Source organism: Cherax quadricarinatus, chromosome 6 (genome assembly GCF_038502225.1).
Source record: "Cherax quadricarinatus isolate ZL_2023a chromosome 6, ASM3850222v1, whole genome shotgun sequence".
Taxonomy (NCBI): domain Eukaryota; kingdom Metazoa; phylum Arthropoda; class Malacostraca; order Decapoda; family Parastacidae; genus Cherax; species Cherax quadricarinatus.
In genome coordinates, this window is record NC_091297.1 from 20,860,071 (window position 1) to 20,878,424 (window position 18,354).

At 42.2% G+C, this 18,354-nt stretch overlaps 1 protein-coding gene across 2 annotated transcripts in view; it reads left to right on the forward strand.

Moving 5' to 3' along the window:
- The window catches only part of LOC128692564 (WD repeat-containing protein 54-like), a 66,252-nt gene extending 53,078 nt beyond the window's left edge, over window positions 1-13,174 (forward strand). The window contains exons 7-8 of one of the 2 annotated variants that reach the window (XM_070080881.1): window positions 8,747-8,872; window positions 13,038-13,174. In XM_070080881.1, the coding sequence (XP_069936982.1) occupies window positions 8,747-8,872; window positions 13,038-13,166 (255 nt within the window). In that variant the 3' untranslated portion in view covers window positions 13,167-13,174. The remainder of the gene's footprint in view (window positions 1-8,746; window positions 8,873-13,037) is intronic. The other variant, XM_070080884.1, reaches the window with a different exon arrangement.
- Window positions 13,175-18,354: the final 5,180 nt, after the last annotated feature.

Consider the following 18,354-nt stretch of genomic DNA (forward strand, 5'->3'; position numbering starts at 1 on the left):
GGAGAATACTTCTCTACTCATGTCATGCTGACTCATTTTTTTTTCTGGAAGGGTATGTATTTGTTGGTCAGCCAGAACATACATGATAAATAAGACACATGCGCAGAAGTTAGGTAACTTTATTCCTGAACGTTTCGTCTACACTTTAGGAATAAAGATACCTAACTGTTACATATTTTATCAACTTGTCGGTAATGTATACTATTATCATAATAATAACATACATCTTGAACTCTGCGCGTCTCTATCTAGAACTAGTGATTTTTTACATTTTCTAAGAGAAGCACACACAAGCAAATCCTTCCTGGAGAAGTTACCAGATTAATGTAAGAGTTGGGAAAATGAAGAAATAAGAGAAGTACTGTATGGCACACAGGGGGATAAAAGGCCGATAAGAAACACACACATGCAACACAGAAGAGGTGAGCCAGGAATACAACTGCAGAGCAACTGATGAGAAAGAAACACAAATGACTCCCGTGACTCATCTGTGTTTTGAACTTCCAGCAGTTCTCTCGCGTCCTTGTTTCCTGTCTGTGAACAAAATGTGCCTCTCCAGTATTTTGTACATTGTTATCACATCGCCCCTCGTCCTTCTATCCTATTTTATCATTAGGTTGAGTTTTCTTAACCTCTCCTCATAGGAAATACCCCCTTAGCTCCGGGACTAGTCTTGTTGCAAACCTCTACGCTTTCTCTAATTTCTTGACATTCTTGACGAAGTGTGGATTCCATACTGGTGCTGCAGTCCATATGGGACTGACATATACCATATACAGTTCTTACAGTATTCATTACCTTTGTAACTTGTGAGTTCATTACCTTTGTAACTTGTGAGTTCATTACCTTGTACCTAGTTCAGCCATCAAAACTTTGGAGCCCGGTCCCTGGACCCATTGTGTACCTCTGTAATCTGTAAATACCTTTGTAACTTGTCATGATTGTGACTAGACCTACCTGGAGTTCATTACCTTTGTAAATTGTGAATTCATTACCTCTGTAACTTGCTCAGCTATCAAAACTTTGAGGCCCAGTCCCTGGACCCATTATGTACCTCTGTAATCTTTTGACTACCGCCCACAGGATGGGTATGGGGTGCATAATAAACATATTAAACTAACTAACAACAGTTCGCGAATGACACCTTGCTTAGATTTCTAAGAGCTGGTCTTAAATTTGCTGCAGCATTTATTTAGATGATGTGCCCCACAGGAGATATGCTTGGTGCAATACTCACCCCGAGATCCTTCTCCCTGAGTGAGGTTTCAAGTCTTTGCCCTAAGAGTCTGTATTCCATCTGTGGTCTTCTCTGCTCTTTCAAAATCTTAAAAATCTTGCACTTACTAGCGTTAAATTCCAGTAGTCACTTATCGGACCAGACCTACGGCCTGTCCAGGTTTGGTTGTAGTCTTTCTTGGTCCTCGCTTATGTGTATTCTCCTCATTAGTTTCACATCCTTACTAGTGTCACATCCCGTGGCCTGGCTGGCAAAGCTCTCGCTTCACATGCTGAGGGTCCGGGTTTGATTCCGGGCGGGGTGAAAACATTTCGACGCTTTTCCTTATACCTGGTGTCCTATTCACCTAGCAAGTAGGTACCTAGGTGTTAGTCGACTGATGTGGGTCGCATCCTGGGGGAAAAGATTGAGGACCCCAGTGTAAATAAGGCAGACAGTCCCTCGATAACACACTGCTCTACTTGGGTTATCCTGGGTGGCTAACCCTTCGGCTAAAAATACTAAGAAAATCTAATCTTACTACATCCTCCCATTTTATCACTTCCCTCCACCTCCCTCCTGTATATATTCTGACTTTCTTTCTTTCTACAGTGCGATATTTTAATGGGATAAATTGGACTATAACATAATAAGTTTCAGTCTTTGTAAGTGCGGGTTATTTGAGTATTGTTCCAGCTGTGTTATTGTGATGTTTTATTCCTCAGTGCACTAGGATGATGGGGTCTCGAGTTGAGTGAAAGAAAATAAAAACTGAAAGAAAAAAGGACAGAAAACTACAAATATTTTAGTCACAGTGCGATTTGAGACAGGTATCCCTAAATTCCCTAAGCCGAGCCTCCTCTACCTCAGTGCATGCAAAATAAATAGTGAAGGATAGTCATGTGTTCTGGAATTACGGGAAGAACTGAGCACATTCTTGGAAGCAGTGACAATTTTGTACTATCAAGATCTTGCTTAGCATGGCACCATCTGTGTCATGCCTCTACGGAGCATGGCACAGATGGCGTCAACTTTGTAGGCCTACAGAGCACAACACTGTCGATATTTAGCTCCTTACACTTATATTCCTAGCATAACTTAACTGTCTAACTATATTCTTAGACTAGGCACTAGCTTACATATGTCTTACGTCTAATTAACCGTATAATCAAGGTTTAGGGTGGAGATCTGGCAACGTCGCAATACGTCACCAGCCCTTTCCCCCTCCCCTTACAAAAGAGTCATTATTCACACGGAAAATTCAAAATTTTCCACAACATTTGTATAACATGTATATATAACGTGTAGTGCAGGTGTCTCACGCATGGTACATGTGTGTGAACGTGCATATAACAGGTAGTGTTGGTGCGTATAACATGTAGTGTTGGTGTGTATAACATGTAGTGTTGGTGTGTATAACATGTGTTGTTGGTGTGTATAACATGTGTTGGTGTGTATAACATGTGTTGGTGTGTATAACCTGGAGTTTACCTGGAGTTTACCTGGAGAGAGTTTCGGGGGTCAACGCCCCCGCGGCCCGGTCTGTGACCAGGCCTCCTGGTGGATCAGCGCCTGATCAACCAGGCTGTTGCTGCTGGCTGCACGCAAACCAACGTACGAGCCACAGCCCGGCTGATCAGGAACTGACTTTAGGTGCTTGTCCAGTGCCAGCTTGAAGACTGCCAGGGGTCTGTTGGTAATCCCCCTTATGTGTGCTGGGAGGCAGTTGAACAGTCTCGGTCCCCTGACACTTATTGTATGGTCTCTTAACGTGCTAGTGACACCCCTGCTTTTCATTGGGGGGATGGTGCATCGTCTGCCAAGTCTTTTGCTTTCGTAGTGAGTGATTTTCGTGTGCAAGTTCGGTACTAGTCCCTCTAGGATTTTCCAGGTGTATATAATCATGTATCTCTCCCTCCTGCGTTCCAGGGAATACAGGTTTAGAAACCTCAAGCGCTCCCAGTAATTGAGGTGTTTTATCTCCGTTATGCGCGCCGTGAAAGTTCTCTGTACATTTTCTAGGTCGGCAATTTCACCTGCCTTGAAAGGTGCTGTTAGAGTGCAGCAATATTCCAGCCTAGATAGAACAAGTGACCTGAAGAGTGTCATCATGGGCTTGGCCTCCCTAGTTTTGAAGGTTCTCATTATCCATCCTGTCATTTTTCTAGCAGATGCGATTGATACAATGTTATGGTCCTTGAAGGTGAGATCCTCCGACATAATCACTCCCAGGTCTTTGACGTTGGTGTTTCGCTCTATTTTGTGGCCAGAATTTGTTTTGTACTCTGATGAAGATTTAATTTCCTCATGTTTACCATATCTGAGTAATTGAAATTTCTCATCGTTGAACTTCATATTGTTTTCTGCAGCCCACTGAAAGATTTGGTTGATGTCCGCCTGGAGCCTTGCAGTGTCTGCAATGGAAGACACTGTCATGCAGATTCGGGTGTCATCTGCAAAGGAAGACACGGTGCTGTGGCTGACATCCTTGTCTATGTCGGATATGAGGATGAGGAACAAGATGGGAGCTAGTACTGTGCCTTGTGGAACAGAGCTTTTCACCGTAGCTGCCTCGGACTTTACTCTGTTGACGACTACTCTCTGTGTTCTGTTAGTGAGGAAATTATAGATCCATCGACCAACTTTTCCTGTTATTCCTTTAGCGCGCATTTTGTGCGCTATTACGCCATGGTCACACTTGTCGAAGGCTTTTGCAAAGTCTGTATATATTACATCTGCATTCTTTTTGTCTTCTAGTGCATTTAGGACCTTGTCGTAGTGATCCAGTAGTTGAGACAGACAGGAGCGACCTGTTCTAAACCCATGTTGCCCTGGGTTGTGTAACTGATGGGTTTCTAGATGGGTGGTGATCTTGCTTCTTAGGACCCTTTCAAAGATTTTTATGATATGGGATGTTAGTGCTATTGGTCTGTAGTTCTTTGCTGTTGCTTTACTGCCCCCTTTGTGGAGTGGGGCTATGTCTGTTGTTTTTAGAAACTGAGGGACGACCCCCGTGTCCATGCTCCCTCTCCATAGGATGGAAAAGGCTCGTGATAGGGGCTTCTTGCAGTTCTTGATGAACACAGAGTTCCATGAGTCTGGCCCTGGGGCAGAGTGCATGGGCATGTCATTTATCGCCTGTTCGAAGTCATTTGGCGTCAGGATAACATCGGATAGGCTTGTGTTAATCAAATTTTGTGGCTCTCTCATAAAAAATTCATTTTGATCTTCGACTCTCAGTCTGGTTAGCGGCTTGCTAAAAACTGAGTCATATTGGGACTTGAGTAGCTCACTCATTTCCTTGCTGTCATCTGTGTAGGACCCATCTTGTTTAAGTAGGGGCCCAATACTGGACGTTGTTCTCGATTTTGATTTGGCATAGGAGAAGAAATACTTTGGGTTTCTTTCGATTTCATTTATGGCTTTTAGTTCTTCCCGCGATTCCTGACTCCTAAAGGATTCTTTTAGCTTAAGTTCGATGCTTGCTATTTCTCTGACCAGTGTCTCCCTGCGCATTTCTGATATATTGACCTCTTTTAGCCGCTCTGTTATTCTTTTCCGTCGCCTGTAAAGGGAGCGCCTGTCTCTTTCTATTTTACATCTACTCCTCCTTTTTCTTAGAGGAATAAGCCTTGTGCATACATCGAGTGCCACCGAGTTAATCTGTTCTAGGCATAAGTTTGGGTCTGTGTTGCTTAGTATATCTTCCCAGCTTATATCGGTTAGGACTTGGTTTACTTGGTCCCACTTTATGTTTTTGTTATTGAAGTTGAATTTGGTGAATGCTCCCTCGTGACTAGTCTCATTTTGTCGGTCTGGGGCTCCACGCATACATGTCTGAACCTCAATTATGTTGTGATCTGAGTATATTGTTTTTGATATGGTGACATTTCTTATCAGATCATCATTGTTAGTGAAGATGAGGTCTAGTGTATTCTCCAGTCTAGTAGGCTCTATTATTTGCTGGTTTAAATTGAATTTTGTGCAGAGATTTAAAAGCTCGTGTGAGTGTGAGTTTTCATCAGAGCTGCCTCCTGGTGTTATTACTGCAACAATATTATTTGCTATATTCCTCCATTTTAGGTGCCTTAAGTTGAAATCCCCCAGGAGCAAGATGTTGGGTGCAGGAGCTGGAAGATTTTCCAGACAGTGGTCAATTTTTAACAGCTGTTCCTGGAATTGCTGGGATGTTGCATCCGGAGGCTTGTAGACTACCACAATGACTAGGTTTTGGTTCTCGACCTTTACTGCTAAAACTTCCACTACGTCATTTGAGGCATTAAGCAGTTCTGTGCAAACAAGTGACTCTGCAATGTACAGGCCAACCCCCCCCTTTTGCCTGTTCACTCTGTCACATCTGTATAGGTTGTAACCTGGGATCCATATTTCGTTGTCCAAGTGATCCTTTATGTGGGTCTCAGTGAAAGCCGCGAACATTGCCTTTGCCTCTGCAAGCAGTCCACGGATGAAAGGTATTTTGTTGTTTATTGCTGGCTTTAGACCCTGTATATTTGCAAAGAAGAATGTTATCGGACTGGTGGTATTGTTGGTACTGGGGGGGGATTTTTTTTCCGGCATTAGTATCTGTATCTGTTGGTTTGGAGTGGAGGCCATCGACTGTGGTTCCACTCCAGGAATGACTGGATTTGGTGTACGATTTCTGCCATTTCCTGCCAGTTTTTTTTCCTTCCTGGCACTAAAAAACCTCTCCCTCTTGAGTGGCTGTGGCTACCCAGGTTTTCCCATGGCCTGGATGTTTTGTATCTTTTTGTCCCCTTTAGATGGTATGCCTGGCAATTTAAGTTATAGCACAGTCTTTCCTGTACTGAAGAGGTACACATTTCAGGGTGAAAAAGCTTACAGGAAGGGAGTTTGCATTTTCCTGTTGTCATATGGGCATGACATTTTCTAGGGTGGTCATAGTTGCATGTCCCATCTGTTTTTCCAGATTTCCCATGCCAGCAGATACCAAGTGCATAGTATGTGCACAGGCTTGGTTTCCGTTTGCCTTGGGTTTCTGTGACTGTATTCCCTGTTGGTGCATGTTTCCCTGTCTTATTCCTATCCTCCTTAGCACCAACAATGGAGCTCCCACCAGTTGTTTTTGGTAATTTATCCTCACTATTGCTATTGGAGTCCTCTTGTTTGCTATTTCCTGCGGTATTTCTGGTTTGCAATATTGGTTTTATCTTATCTTTGACTACACTTGTTTCCCTACTATGGCTCCTGTCCTCTATGAGGTCATTTATATGTATTCCTTCCTGCGTATAATTCCCGACTACCTGGACAAAATCTCCAGCTTCACCATTACTGTCTCCCAGGACAATATCTCCAACTTCACCATTTCTGTCTCCCAGGACAGCACCTCCAGCTTCACCATTACTGTCTCCCAGGACAGCACTATCAGCCCCACATTTACTGACTACCAGGACATCACCTCCAGCCTTACAGTTTGTGACTACATGGCCAGTATCAAGGGCAGTACCATTCAGCCCGGACTTTTTATGTTCCCATCTGTTGTAGAAAGCTTCCAGGTTTTCTATGAAAGCAGCTTTGATGTTATCCTCTTTTAATACCCTTGTGATTTTAGTCCACAGATTTTCCTCATTTGGGCATACCCAAAAACACTTCTCTGTTTTAATACTGCTTGTAGCTAGTTCTGGGATATCTGCACAAGGAGCGTGACACCAATTTCCACAAAAATGACAATTTATCCATGTGGTAGCCCGTTTGTTTGACTGACCACAGACTACACACAGCTTCATAATGATTTGAATGGTTGATTTACTGCAAGTCTACTAGCAACCTCTTGAATATTATATTAATAACCTTAAATGAAGCTCTAGCTATTTGTATTTCTGTTTCTAACTCTTTTTGTATATTGGACAGCTTACCGTCACGTTCCTGATTTTTAATGTTTGTGTTTATAAGGGCGCCTACAAACCCATCCGTTTACAGTCTGCTTTATTGTCCAACGAAACTGTTTGAAACCAGTCCCGGGTTCGGACCAGTCAAGGGTTCGGACCAGTCGATCTGCTCTGATCAGTGGGTCACTTATTTAAAACATACTGGTCGGTGATTTGAGCTAACACATGAAGGATCTACTGGAAATTATCTACCCGAGTAATATGTGATTTGACTGATACAAAAGTATAACTTGCGTGTTGAAGAGCCGGTGATATCTGGCAGCTCCTACAATGACGTACAGTCGACCTCTTTGTTTATCAATCGCTGTATCTGGCTTTTCTATTTTTGTTTTTCCGTCTCCACCACAATAAATGCTATATTATCACTATAGTTGACTGGTGCAAATTTTGGAGGAAGGACGCTTTTTCTGTAGTAATAATTGCTTCTCGTTGTGTATATTGCGACCGCTGGTAACTACAGGTTATATGAAATTCACAGTAACGTCTCGTATTTCAAGAAAAAGAAACTAATGAAAGTCACTCCACTCCACTAAGTACCATTATAATACTGGTTAGTTGCTACTACAACACTGTATTCTGCTATTCACTGGTATCACTAGATTATATGCGAGTACACTAGCAGGCCAGGAAGATTATTAAAAACAGCTGACCTGTGGTAAGTTTCTGGCGACTTCTGGCACCTGCCTCTATAGGCTTATCACTTCATTTACAAATTCACCTGTTTTCAAATGACACTTTAGCCTTTATCATCAATATACTAGGGAGCCACTGTAGTATACACTATACACTATGTATACATAGTACAAGATATACAAACCATAGCTGACATCACTAACATATTACTACATATTATTATTATTATTATTATAATCAAGGGGGAAGCGCCAAACCCGGAGGAGTATACAGCGCCTACGGGGGGGGGGGGGATGTGGAAGGCACTCAGGCCCAATTCGGGGAACCGGAGCACAGATCCAATTCCCCAAATCAAGAGCCCCTAATATACTACTACATAGAAAGCAACATGTTATACTGAGAATTTCCCGCAAATTAGGACAGTTTTGTCCCAGGATGCGACCCACACCAGTCCACTAACAGCCAGGATGCGACCCACACCAGTCCACTAACACCCAGGATGTGACCCACACCAGTCCACTAACACCCAGGATGTAGTGTTGGTGTGTATAACATGTAGTGTTGGTGTGTATAACATGTGTTGGTGTGTATAACATGTGTTGTTGGTGTGTATAACATGTGTTGGTGTGTATAACATGTGTTGGTGTGTATAACATGTAGTGTTGGTGTGTATAACATGTAGTGTTGGTGTGTATAACATGTAGTGTTGGTGTGTATAACATATGGTGGTGTGTATAACATGTGTTGGTGTGTATAACATGTGTTGTTGGTGTGTATAACATGTGTTGGTGTGTATAACATGTGTTGGTGTGTATAACATGTGTTGGTGTGTATAACATATGGTGGTGTGTATAACATGTGTTGGTGTGTATAACATGTGTTGTTGGTGTGTATAACATGTGGTGGTAGTGTGTATAACGTCCATGATGTGTATATAACGTGCAGTGCAGGTGTCTTACGTGTGGTACAGGTGTGTGCACATGTGCAGAGCATCACGGGTCTGGACGTGGCTCAGGACACAGGTCTAGTACTGACGGCCAGCGAAGATACTTTCCTTAGAGTGTGGCAGCTGAACCTAGACTCCTCCTGCCTTCCGGTCAGTATCATGTTCCTAACTGCTACTTACTGCATGCCTCGCCCCAGTCAGTTATATGTTCCTTTCTGCAGTTTTCTGCTACTTTTTGTATGCCTAAACCCTGTCAGTATTAAAGATTAAAATACTTTATTTCAGCATGATAGAGCGTGTGTACAGAGATAGGTAACATTCAGGTAACTTAAGACTATCTTATTGTTGCTTACTGCATACCTTGCCTGTCATTATCTTCCTAATTACTCTTGACTGTTCATCATTTATCATGCTTCATGATAAATGATAAACTTTATTTCCCTCTGTGCAGAGCTGTATGACTTTTAGGAGTTTAGCACTTGGTTATGATTATAATAATATTTTCTTCTGTATGGTTTCTTATGCTCCTTATTGTTTACCCTGTGTCTGTCGTCTCTTAATTTTACTCAGCTACTTCTGATTGATGGGGTCCTATGGTGGTAATACCCTTCCCTTCCTCGAATCAAAATAAATTACTACAATTTTCCAGGCGCTGTGTTACCCCTAAGAGTTTCTCCATATATATATATATATATATATATATATATATATATATATATATATATATATATATATATATATATATATATATATATATATATATATGGAGATATGTAAAGGGATTTAAAGGAGTCTTTAGTTAAATTTGCCAAGGTCATCCTTATGTCATCCAGCCTGGTATATGTCACTGGTGATGTTATATTCACTTCAGGGGACAGGTTTACTAAAATGCTTAATAATGGGGATTTTGTGTGAATCCGTGTGATGTTCCTTTCCAAGGTGTTTCATAGTGTCTAGTGTCTTGTATCATCACTTTCAATTTGCCTTTGTTCGGGTTCTCTTCCTTCTGAATTCTCATCTTTTTCACCCAATATTTACATTCGCCTATCCACACATTTCAACGTTTATTGAGTCTCTATATCTTCCTTAATACATATTAGTGCACGTCTTGTGAAGTCATCAGTCGGTCATCCTCTTTAAAGGCGATGATCACACTTTTTATCGGGTTTATTTTGATCTTTAAAACATTTTTGGTTTCTGCGGTTATGATGGATATACTATTTCCATAGATTGATTGCTCTGAGAAAGGAACTTTTTCTGCCGTGTCCTGGACAGTATTTTAATGAACTTTTCCCTCGTGTGTCATGTGAGCATTCATAAAAAAATTATTATTATTATTATTATTATTATTATTATTATTATTATTATTATTATTATTATTATTATTATTATTATTATCAAAAAGAAGCACTGAACCAGCTACATGATCTATATCAAGTTGGACAACCGAGACATTTCCCTGCTCCATGGGATATTACCCCATTCCAAACTACCATTCCTCCATTTCCCCCAAAACTCTTCTTAAATCACAACCAAAGCTTCGTCTTGAAGCCAAACATGATGCCTTAAGCTGTATTGATAACTTAGTCACACAGAACAATCTTTCACAAATTATTTACGTCGATGGTTCTGTTCACCAGTCCACTGGTGCAGCTGGTAGTGCTGCTGTTGTCACACAGAGTGATGGCTCTCTTAAAGAAATTGGAGCACGCATCAATAACTGGGCCTCTACCCTTCAAACAGAACTGTTTGCCATACTCCTTGCACTCAAATGTGTCCATGTATCTAAGGTTGACACTTTAATTGTAACTGATTCTCTGTCATCCATAAATGCTCTCAACTCATTAAGTATAAATTGTGGCATACTTGTGTCAGAAGCCAGACACAGGTATGGTAGGATTGTGGACAGTGGAGTCAGAGTGCACATGCTGTGGATTCCATCTCACATTGGTCTTCAGATGCATGATAGAACTGATAAATTGGCTAAGCTGTATGCTTTCAAAGAGGGGGTAGATTACAATCTTGGGTTGTCAGTTAGCAGTTTGAGAACAATAATACGAAAAGAACTTCAAATGAACTTTATTGACTTAAGACTTAGGGAGATTGACACAAGTCAGTCCATCTATCATCATTCCATCATGCAGGAGGAGCCACATGTCTATGGTGCATCCAACAAAATAAGCAGACTCTTGGATGTCACTACTGCCCGGCTCCGGCTGGGTTACAAGTATCTTTGGCAGGTTAAATCACCACCACCAGATGTAGACCAAACGAAATGTAAACTTTGCCAGATGGATTATTGTCACACCTTGCGTCATTATGTACTGGAGTGTGATAAAATTAATGAATTTAGAAACAACTCACTCAGAAGTGTTCAAGAAATGGCTAAGTATTTTATCCACAGTGGTATATTGCAGACCATTCTGGAGAAATACCCTGACTTTGCTAGCTGTAAATAAAGCATTACCACATGTGTGCATGTGTGTGTGTGTGTGTGTGTGTGTGTGTGTGTGTGTGTGTGTGTGTGTGTGTGTGTGTGTGTGTGTGTGTGTGTGTGTGTGTGTGTGTGTGTGTGTGAGGGAGTGTGTGTGTGTGTGTGTGTGTGTGTGTGTGTGTGTGTGTGTGTGTGTGTGTGTGTGTGTGTGTGTGTGTGTGTGCGTGCGTGTGTGTGGGTGTGTGTGAGGGTGTGTGTGCGGGTGTGTGTGAGGGTGTGTGTGTGTGTGCGTGTGTGTGTGTGTGTGTGTGTGTGTGCGTGTGTGGGTGTGTGTGTGCGTGTGTGGGTGTGTGGGTGTGTGTGTGTGTGTGGGTGTGTGTGTGTGGGTGTGTGTGAGGGTGTGTGTGTGGGTGTGTGTGAGGGTGTGTGTGTGTGGGTGTTGGTGTGTGTGGGTGTGGGTGTGTGTGTGTGGGTGTGCGTCCTTGTGTGTATGCATATATTTGTACGCTCGTGTGCACATGTCCGTGCGTGCGCCCTCGTGTGTGTATGTGCGCGCGCGCGCTAGTGTGGGTGTATGATCCACTTAATATTTGTATTTATAACTCATTACAATTGTGACCAGGTGTGGACGTATCAGTGGTTCATTACTTTGTAATTTGTTCATGACTGTAACCATGTATAGGAGTGAAGCTGATTCATTACCTCTGTAACTTGCCATGATTGTGACCAGATCTACCTGGAGTTCATTACCTTTGTAACTAGTTCAGCTATCATAACTTTGGGGTCCAGTCACTGGACCCATTATGTACCTTTGTAATCTTTTGACTACCGCCCACAGGATGGGTATGGGGTGCATAAAGATATTAAACTAAAGTGTGTGTGTGTGTGTGTGTGTGTGTGTGTGTGTGTGTGTGTGTGTGTGTGTGTGTGTGTGTGTGTGTGTGTGTGTGTGTGTGACTCAACAATCAATATTTGCACCAATAACTCATTACAGTTGTGACCGGGTGTGGAAGTGTGAATTGCTCATTACTCTATAATTTGTTCATGATTGTAGCCAAAGTATAAACGTAAGTAACCATTCTACAGAATTCATTACCTTTGTAACTTGTGAGCTCATTACCTTTGTACCTAGTTCAGCTATCAAAACTTTGGGGGCCCAGTCCCTGGACCCATTACGTACCTCTGTAATCTGTAAATACCTTTGTAACTTGTCATGATTGTGACCAGACTTACCTGGAGTTCATTACCTTTGTAAATTGTGAGTTCATTACCTTTGTAAATTGTGAGTTCATTACCTTTGTATATTGTGAGTTCATTGCCTCTGTAACTTGCTCAGCTATCAAAACTTTGGAGTCCAGTCCCTGGACCAATTATGTACCTCTGTAATCTTTTGACTACCGCCCACAGGATGGGTATGGGGTGCATAATAAACATATTAAACTAAAAACTGAACCTTCATAAAAAAAAGTTGCCAGTTTTTACGTTGTTTAGTTTGTCATCGTGAAGTCACCTCTCGTACTGAATTATTATTATTATTATTATAATCACAGGGAAGCGCTAAACCCGTAGGGTTATACAGCGCATGTGGGGGGATGGAAGGTATTCAGGCTCAATTCAGGGAACTGGAGCACAGCTCCAATTCCCTAGATCAAGAGCCCCTCACCAGCATCAAGGAACCTCCCTTGAGGGGCTGTCGTACTGAAGAGTCAGGTATTAAAAATGGGTTAAACTTTCCTATCTTTAGATCATGTGTTCAAGAAAGTTGTCTTGAGGTGATTTGAAAAATTACCACCAGTGTCGCATCACCATCGTTATTTTGAACTGTCCAGTTGTCCTATGTGAAATTTTCCAGTTAACCTGAATAAAGGTTGTGTTTTGCAGATTGAGCACAAGTATAGTATGAGCGAGGAGAACACAGCACTGTGTGGAGGGGTGTTCACTGACCACCTGGGCTCTGGCTACCTCGTTACAGGCTACGACCGACGTGAACTTATCTGCTACGTTTTGTAACTCTGCGCTGCTGGGTGTGCTGTCTTCTATGGCCATAATTTTTAAAGGGATGGACCGGCAAGCCAGCGGAAGGCCTCGGTCAGATGACCAAATGCTCCAACGGCGGATCATCATCTAAGACCCGTGTCAGAAAACACTTGTTATGTTTCCTGACGAATCTTACCTAACTTAACCTTCTAACATTAATGTGCACACCTCACCCTGGACCCACTGTGTGCCTCTGTAATCTTTTGACTACCCCCCTTCCCTGGATGGGAATGGGGTGCATAATAAAGATTAAGTTTGGCTTGGAAAGGTATAAATAAAATAACCAGGAAAAAGACTGGCAATGTTGCTCATCCCTTTCCTCTTGAAAAAGCAAATGACCTCATAAATGACTGGTCCAAAACATCCAGGCATGAAAACCTTCCATCTCATATGAGAAAAAATTTAGAGAGTACTTCTGAAGAAATGTTGAAACTGATTAATTTTATGAGCCAAAATATTGATGAGAGTGATTGCCTCTTTACCGAGTATGAATTAGATAATGCATTAACTAAAGGTCGATCAACTGCTCCTGGAGAGGATGGTATAACCTATGATATTCTCAGAACTCTAAGGCACGTGCCTGATAACCCTTTGTTGGCACTGTATAATCTCAGTTACATTGAGGGCGTTCTTCCTACTTCCTGGACCAATAGTCTCATTGTGCCTATCCCTAAGCCCCAACAGCCTGATACATTTAGGCCGATCTCCTTAACTAGTTGTCTTTGTAAAACTTTTGAAAGAATTATACTTAACAGACTGTACTACAGAATCAGACACCAACTTTCCCCCTACCTCTATGGGTTCATGAAAGGTAAAAGTGTGCAGAACTGTATTTCCACCTTTCTCACTGCACACACCTCTACTAGTTTTACTACTTTTCTTGATCTAAAATCTGCATTTGATATTGCGAACAGAACCGTTATACTACATGAACTAGCCAAAATGAATATTGGTGGTAGCTTACTCTGCTGGATAATAGGATACCTGTCAAATAGAGTATCCTCTGTCCTTTACCAAGGCTTCAGAAGTGATTCTAAAGAAATATCTTTAGGTACACCGCAGGGAGGAGTTCTTAGTCCCATGCTATTTAATATTCTGATTAATGCTCTCCTAAATGCTCTACCTGTCTCACCTAAACATATAGCTATAAGCTATGCTGATGATATCATGATCCATACAACAGGGCATAAGAAGATGATTACCATTCTTAATGAAGTTCAAGCAGTTTGTAATCGACTAGGCCTCATAATATCTTCCTCTAAAACAAAGATATTAACAAGCAAACGACATCCCCCACCCATCTATTTGCAGGGTGAAATCATTAGCTACGTTAAAACTTACAGATATCTTGGTGTAGATGTACCCTTTAACAAATCCACTATACCACAACTAAACAAGAAATGCAAAGCTAGGCTAAATGCTCTCAAAGCTGTTGCTGGCTACAACCCCAACTATGGTGCTAATGTGAGAATCGTGAGAATGATGTACATAGCCTATGTTAGGTCCTTAATTGATTATGCTGCTCCCATGTTGATATTAACTAGAGAAAGTTCTCTCCGACCCTTGCAGTTAATGCAAAATGAAGCTCTCAGGATTATTCTTGGCTGTCCTAGATCTACAAAAGTTCTTAACTTGAGGAAGGAGCTTGGTATTTCTAGTATCAGTGATAGGATTATTGAGATTAACACTACTCGGTATTAGAATGTTGAAAAACGAACCAGACACTGTCAATGAATCTTACCAAGTGTCTAGAGGTAAATACACACAGATCTAAATGGATTGTGAAAACGTGCAATTACATCAAGTTTTATAACCTGCATGAACTGTATCACTGTAGGCAACAAGAGCACTTCACCCCTCCGTGGAAGATATGTTCATTTAATATCACATACCTGCAAGTCCCTCCCAAGAAGCTCATTGCTAGTAATCCCTTCCTTAAATCTCTTGTTAGAGCAATTGCTCAAGAAGAAATTTCTCACCTAACTGGTAGTAATAAGTTATCACAAGTTATATACACTGATGGATCTAAACAGGAGTCTTCTGGCAGGGCTGCATCTGCTCTTGTTGCCACCTCCCTTGTTAAAAACGATAATAAATTTGTTGAGTTAGGCATAAGAATTAACAACTGGGCGTCTACACTGCAAACTGAATTGTTTGCAATCCTAATGGCGCTAAAGCTAACCTATGACACTGAGCTTGACTTTATCATCATTACTGATTCTATGTCATCATTGAAGGCTCTTGACTCATATAATGACTCCAACAACATGCTCATTGGAGAAGCCAGGTATAGATACTCAAAAATTAGGGACAAAGAAATTAATGTACAATTGCTATGGATCCCATCACACATTGGATTACTCCTTCATGATAAAGTTGATATGTTAGCCAATAAGAGTACCCAGAAGGAGAATGTAGAATATAACTTTGGTATAACTGTGTCTAGCATTAGGAATAATATTAGGAGAGAAGTAAATAATGAAAATGATTGTTATAGGAATGCAGTTAGGAGCCTGAGTAGATCTATAACCCACTATGATAACATGAACGTAGATAAGTTTGTTTATGGAGCAACGTGCAATGTGAACAGACTGACTGATGTTGTAGTGGCCAGGCTTAGGCTTGGTTACAAGTACTTCTGGCAGTTTGGGAGACACACAGATGATGATCAAACTAAAAGTAAATTATGTGATCAGGTATATGGTCACTCTCTTGAACACTATGTGCTTAATTGTCCACTTATTGAGGAACACAGAGACAGACAGTATAATATAACCTATGTGACATGTCAAGATATCTTATTAATGAAAATAAGATACCAGATATACTAAGCAAATTTCCTAAATTTACTTGTAACAGATAAGTGAACTATAGATATGTAGATATAAATCCATGTGTATTGCTGTTAACCCTTTGGGGCCTAGTTCCTAGGCCTTTTGTGTATCCATATGATCTTGCACTACCGTCCACAGGATGGATATGGGGTGCACAATAAACTAGCCACTAAGGCGGCAAAATCTAAAAAATCAAGGACCCTAATGGAAATAAGTCACTTTGACTTTTATTGGTTATCCTAGGTAATTTACACATATGTTAAACTATGTGATAATTGTACTTGTGTGGACCTGTACCTAAATAAATTTACAGGGTGCACTGCTGGGTGTGCTACGGTACACTCAATATGAGGAGCCAATTGGTTTGGTAGGCTAGTCAGTACAACCTAAATGATACCTTGACTTCGAACAGGCGATAAATGACATGCCCATGCACTCTGCCCCAGGGCCAGACTCATGGAACTCCGTGTTCATCAAGAACTGCAAGAAGCCCCTATCACGAGCCTTTTCCATCCTATGGAGAGGGAGCATGGACACGGGGGTCGTCCCACAGTTACTAAAAACAACAGACATAGCCCCACTCCACAAAGGGGGCAGTAAAGCAACAGCAAAGAACTACAGACCGATAGCACTAACATCCCATATCATAAAAATCTTTGAAAGGGTCCTAAGAAGCAAGATCACCACCCATCTAGAAACCCATCAGTTACACAACCCAGGGCAACGTGGGTTTAGAACAGGTCGCTCCTGTCTATCTCAACTATTGGATCACTACGACAAGGTCCTAAATGCACTAGAAGATAAAAAGAATGCAGATGTAATATATACAGACTTTGCAAAAGCCTTCGACAAGTGTGACCATGGCGTAATAGCGCACAAAATGCGTGCTAAATGAATAACAGGAAAAGTCGGTCGATGGATCTATAATTTCCTCACTAACAGAACACAGAGAGTAGTCGTCAACAGAGTAAAGTCCGAGGCAGCTACGGTGAAAAGCTCTGTTCCACAAGGCACAGTACTCGCTCCCATCTTGTTCCTCATCCTCATATCTGACATAGACAAGGATGTCAGCCACAGCATCGTGTCTTCCTTTGCAGATGACACCCGAATCTGCATGACAGTGTCTTCCATTGCAGACACTGCAAGGCTCCAGGCGGACATCAACCGAATCTTTCAGTGGGCTGCAGAAAACAATATGAAGTTCAACGATGAGAAATTTCAATTACTCAGATATGGTAAACACGAGGAAATTAAATCTTCATCAGAGTACAAAACAAATTCTGGCCACAAAATAGTGCAAAACACCAACGTCAAAAACCTGGGAGTGATCATGTCGGAGGATCTCACCTTCAAGGACCATAACATTGTATCAATCGCATCTGCTAGAAAAATGACAGGATGGATAATGAGAACCTTCAAAACTAGGGAGGCCAACCCCATGATGACACTCTTCAGGTCACTTGTTCTATCTAGGCTGGAATATTGCTGCACACTAACAGCACCTTTCAAGGCAGGTGAAATTGCTGACCTAGAAAATGTACAGAGAACCTTCACGGCGCGCATAACGGAGATAAAACACCTCAATTACGAGGAGCGCTTGAGGTTCCTAAACCTGTATTCCCTGGAACGCAGGCGGGAGAGATACATGATTATATACACCTGGAAAATCCTAGAGGAACTAGTACCGAACTTGCACACGAAAATCACTCACTACGAAAGCAAAAGACTTGGCAGACGATGCACCATCCCCCCAATGAAAATCAGGGGTGTCACTAGCACGTTAAGAGACCATACAATAAGTGTCAGGGGCCCGAGACTTTTCAACTGCCTCCCAGCATACATAAGGGGGATTACCAACAGACCCCTGGCAGTCTTCAAGCTGGCACTGGACAAGCACCTAAAATCGGTTCCTGACCAGCCGGGCTGTGGCTCGTACGTTGGTTTGCGTGCAGCCAGCAGCAACAGCCTGGTTGATCAGGCTCTGATCCACCAGGAGGCCTGGTCACAGACCGGGCCGCGGGGGTGTTGACCCCCGGAACTCTCTCCAGGTAAACTCCAGGTTATAATGGTCTCGGTGATAACTGGCCCCCGTGACCCGGTCCCAGACCTCTTGTCCCAGTGACCCAGTCCCAGACGAGACCTCTTGTCCCTGTGACCCGGTCCCAGACCAGACCTCGTCCCTTTGACCAGATCCCAGACCAGACCTCTTGTCCCTGTGACCCGGTCCCAGACCAGATTTCGTCCCTGTGACCTGGTCCCAGAATAGACCTCGTCCCTGTGACCTGGTCCCAGGCTAGACCTCGTCCCTGTGACCCGGTCCCAGACCA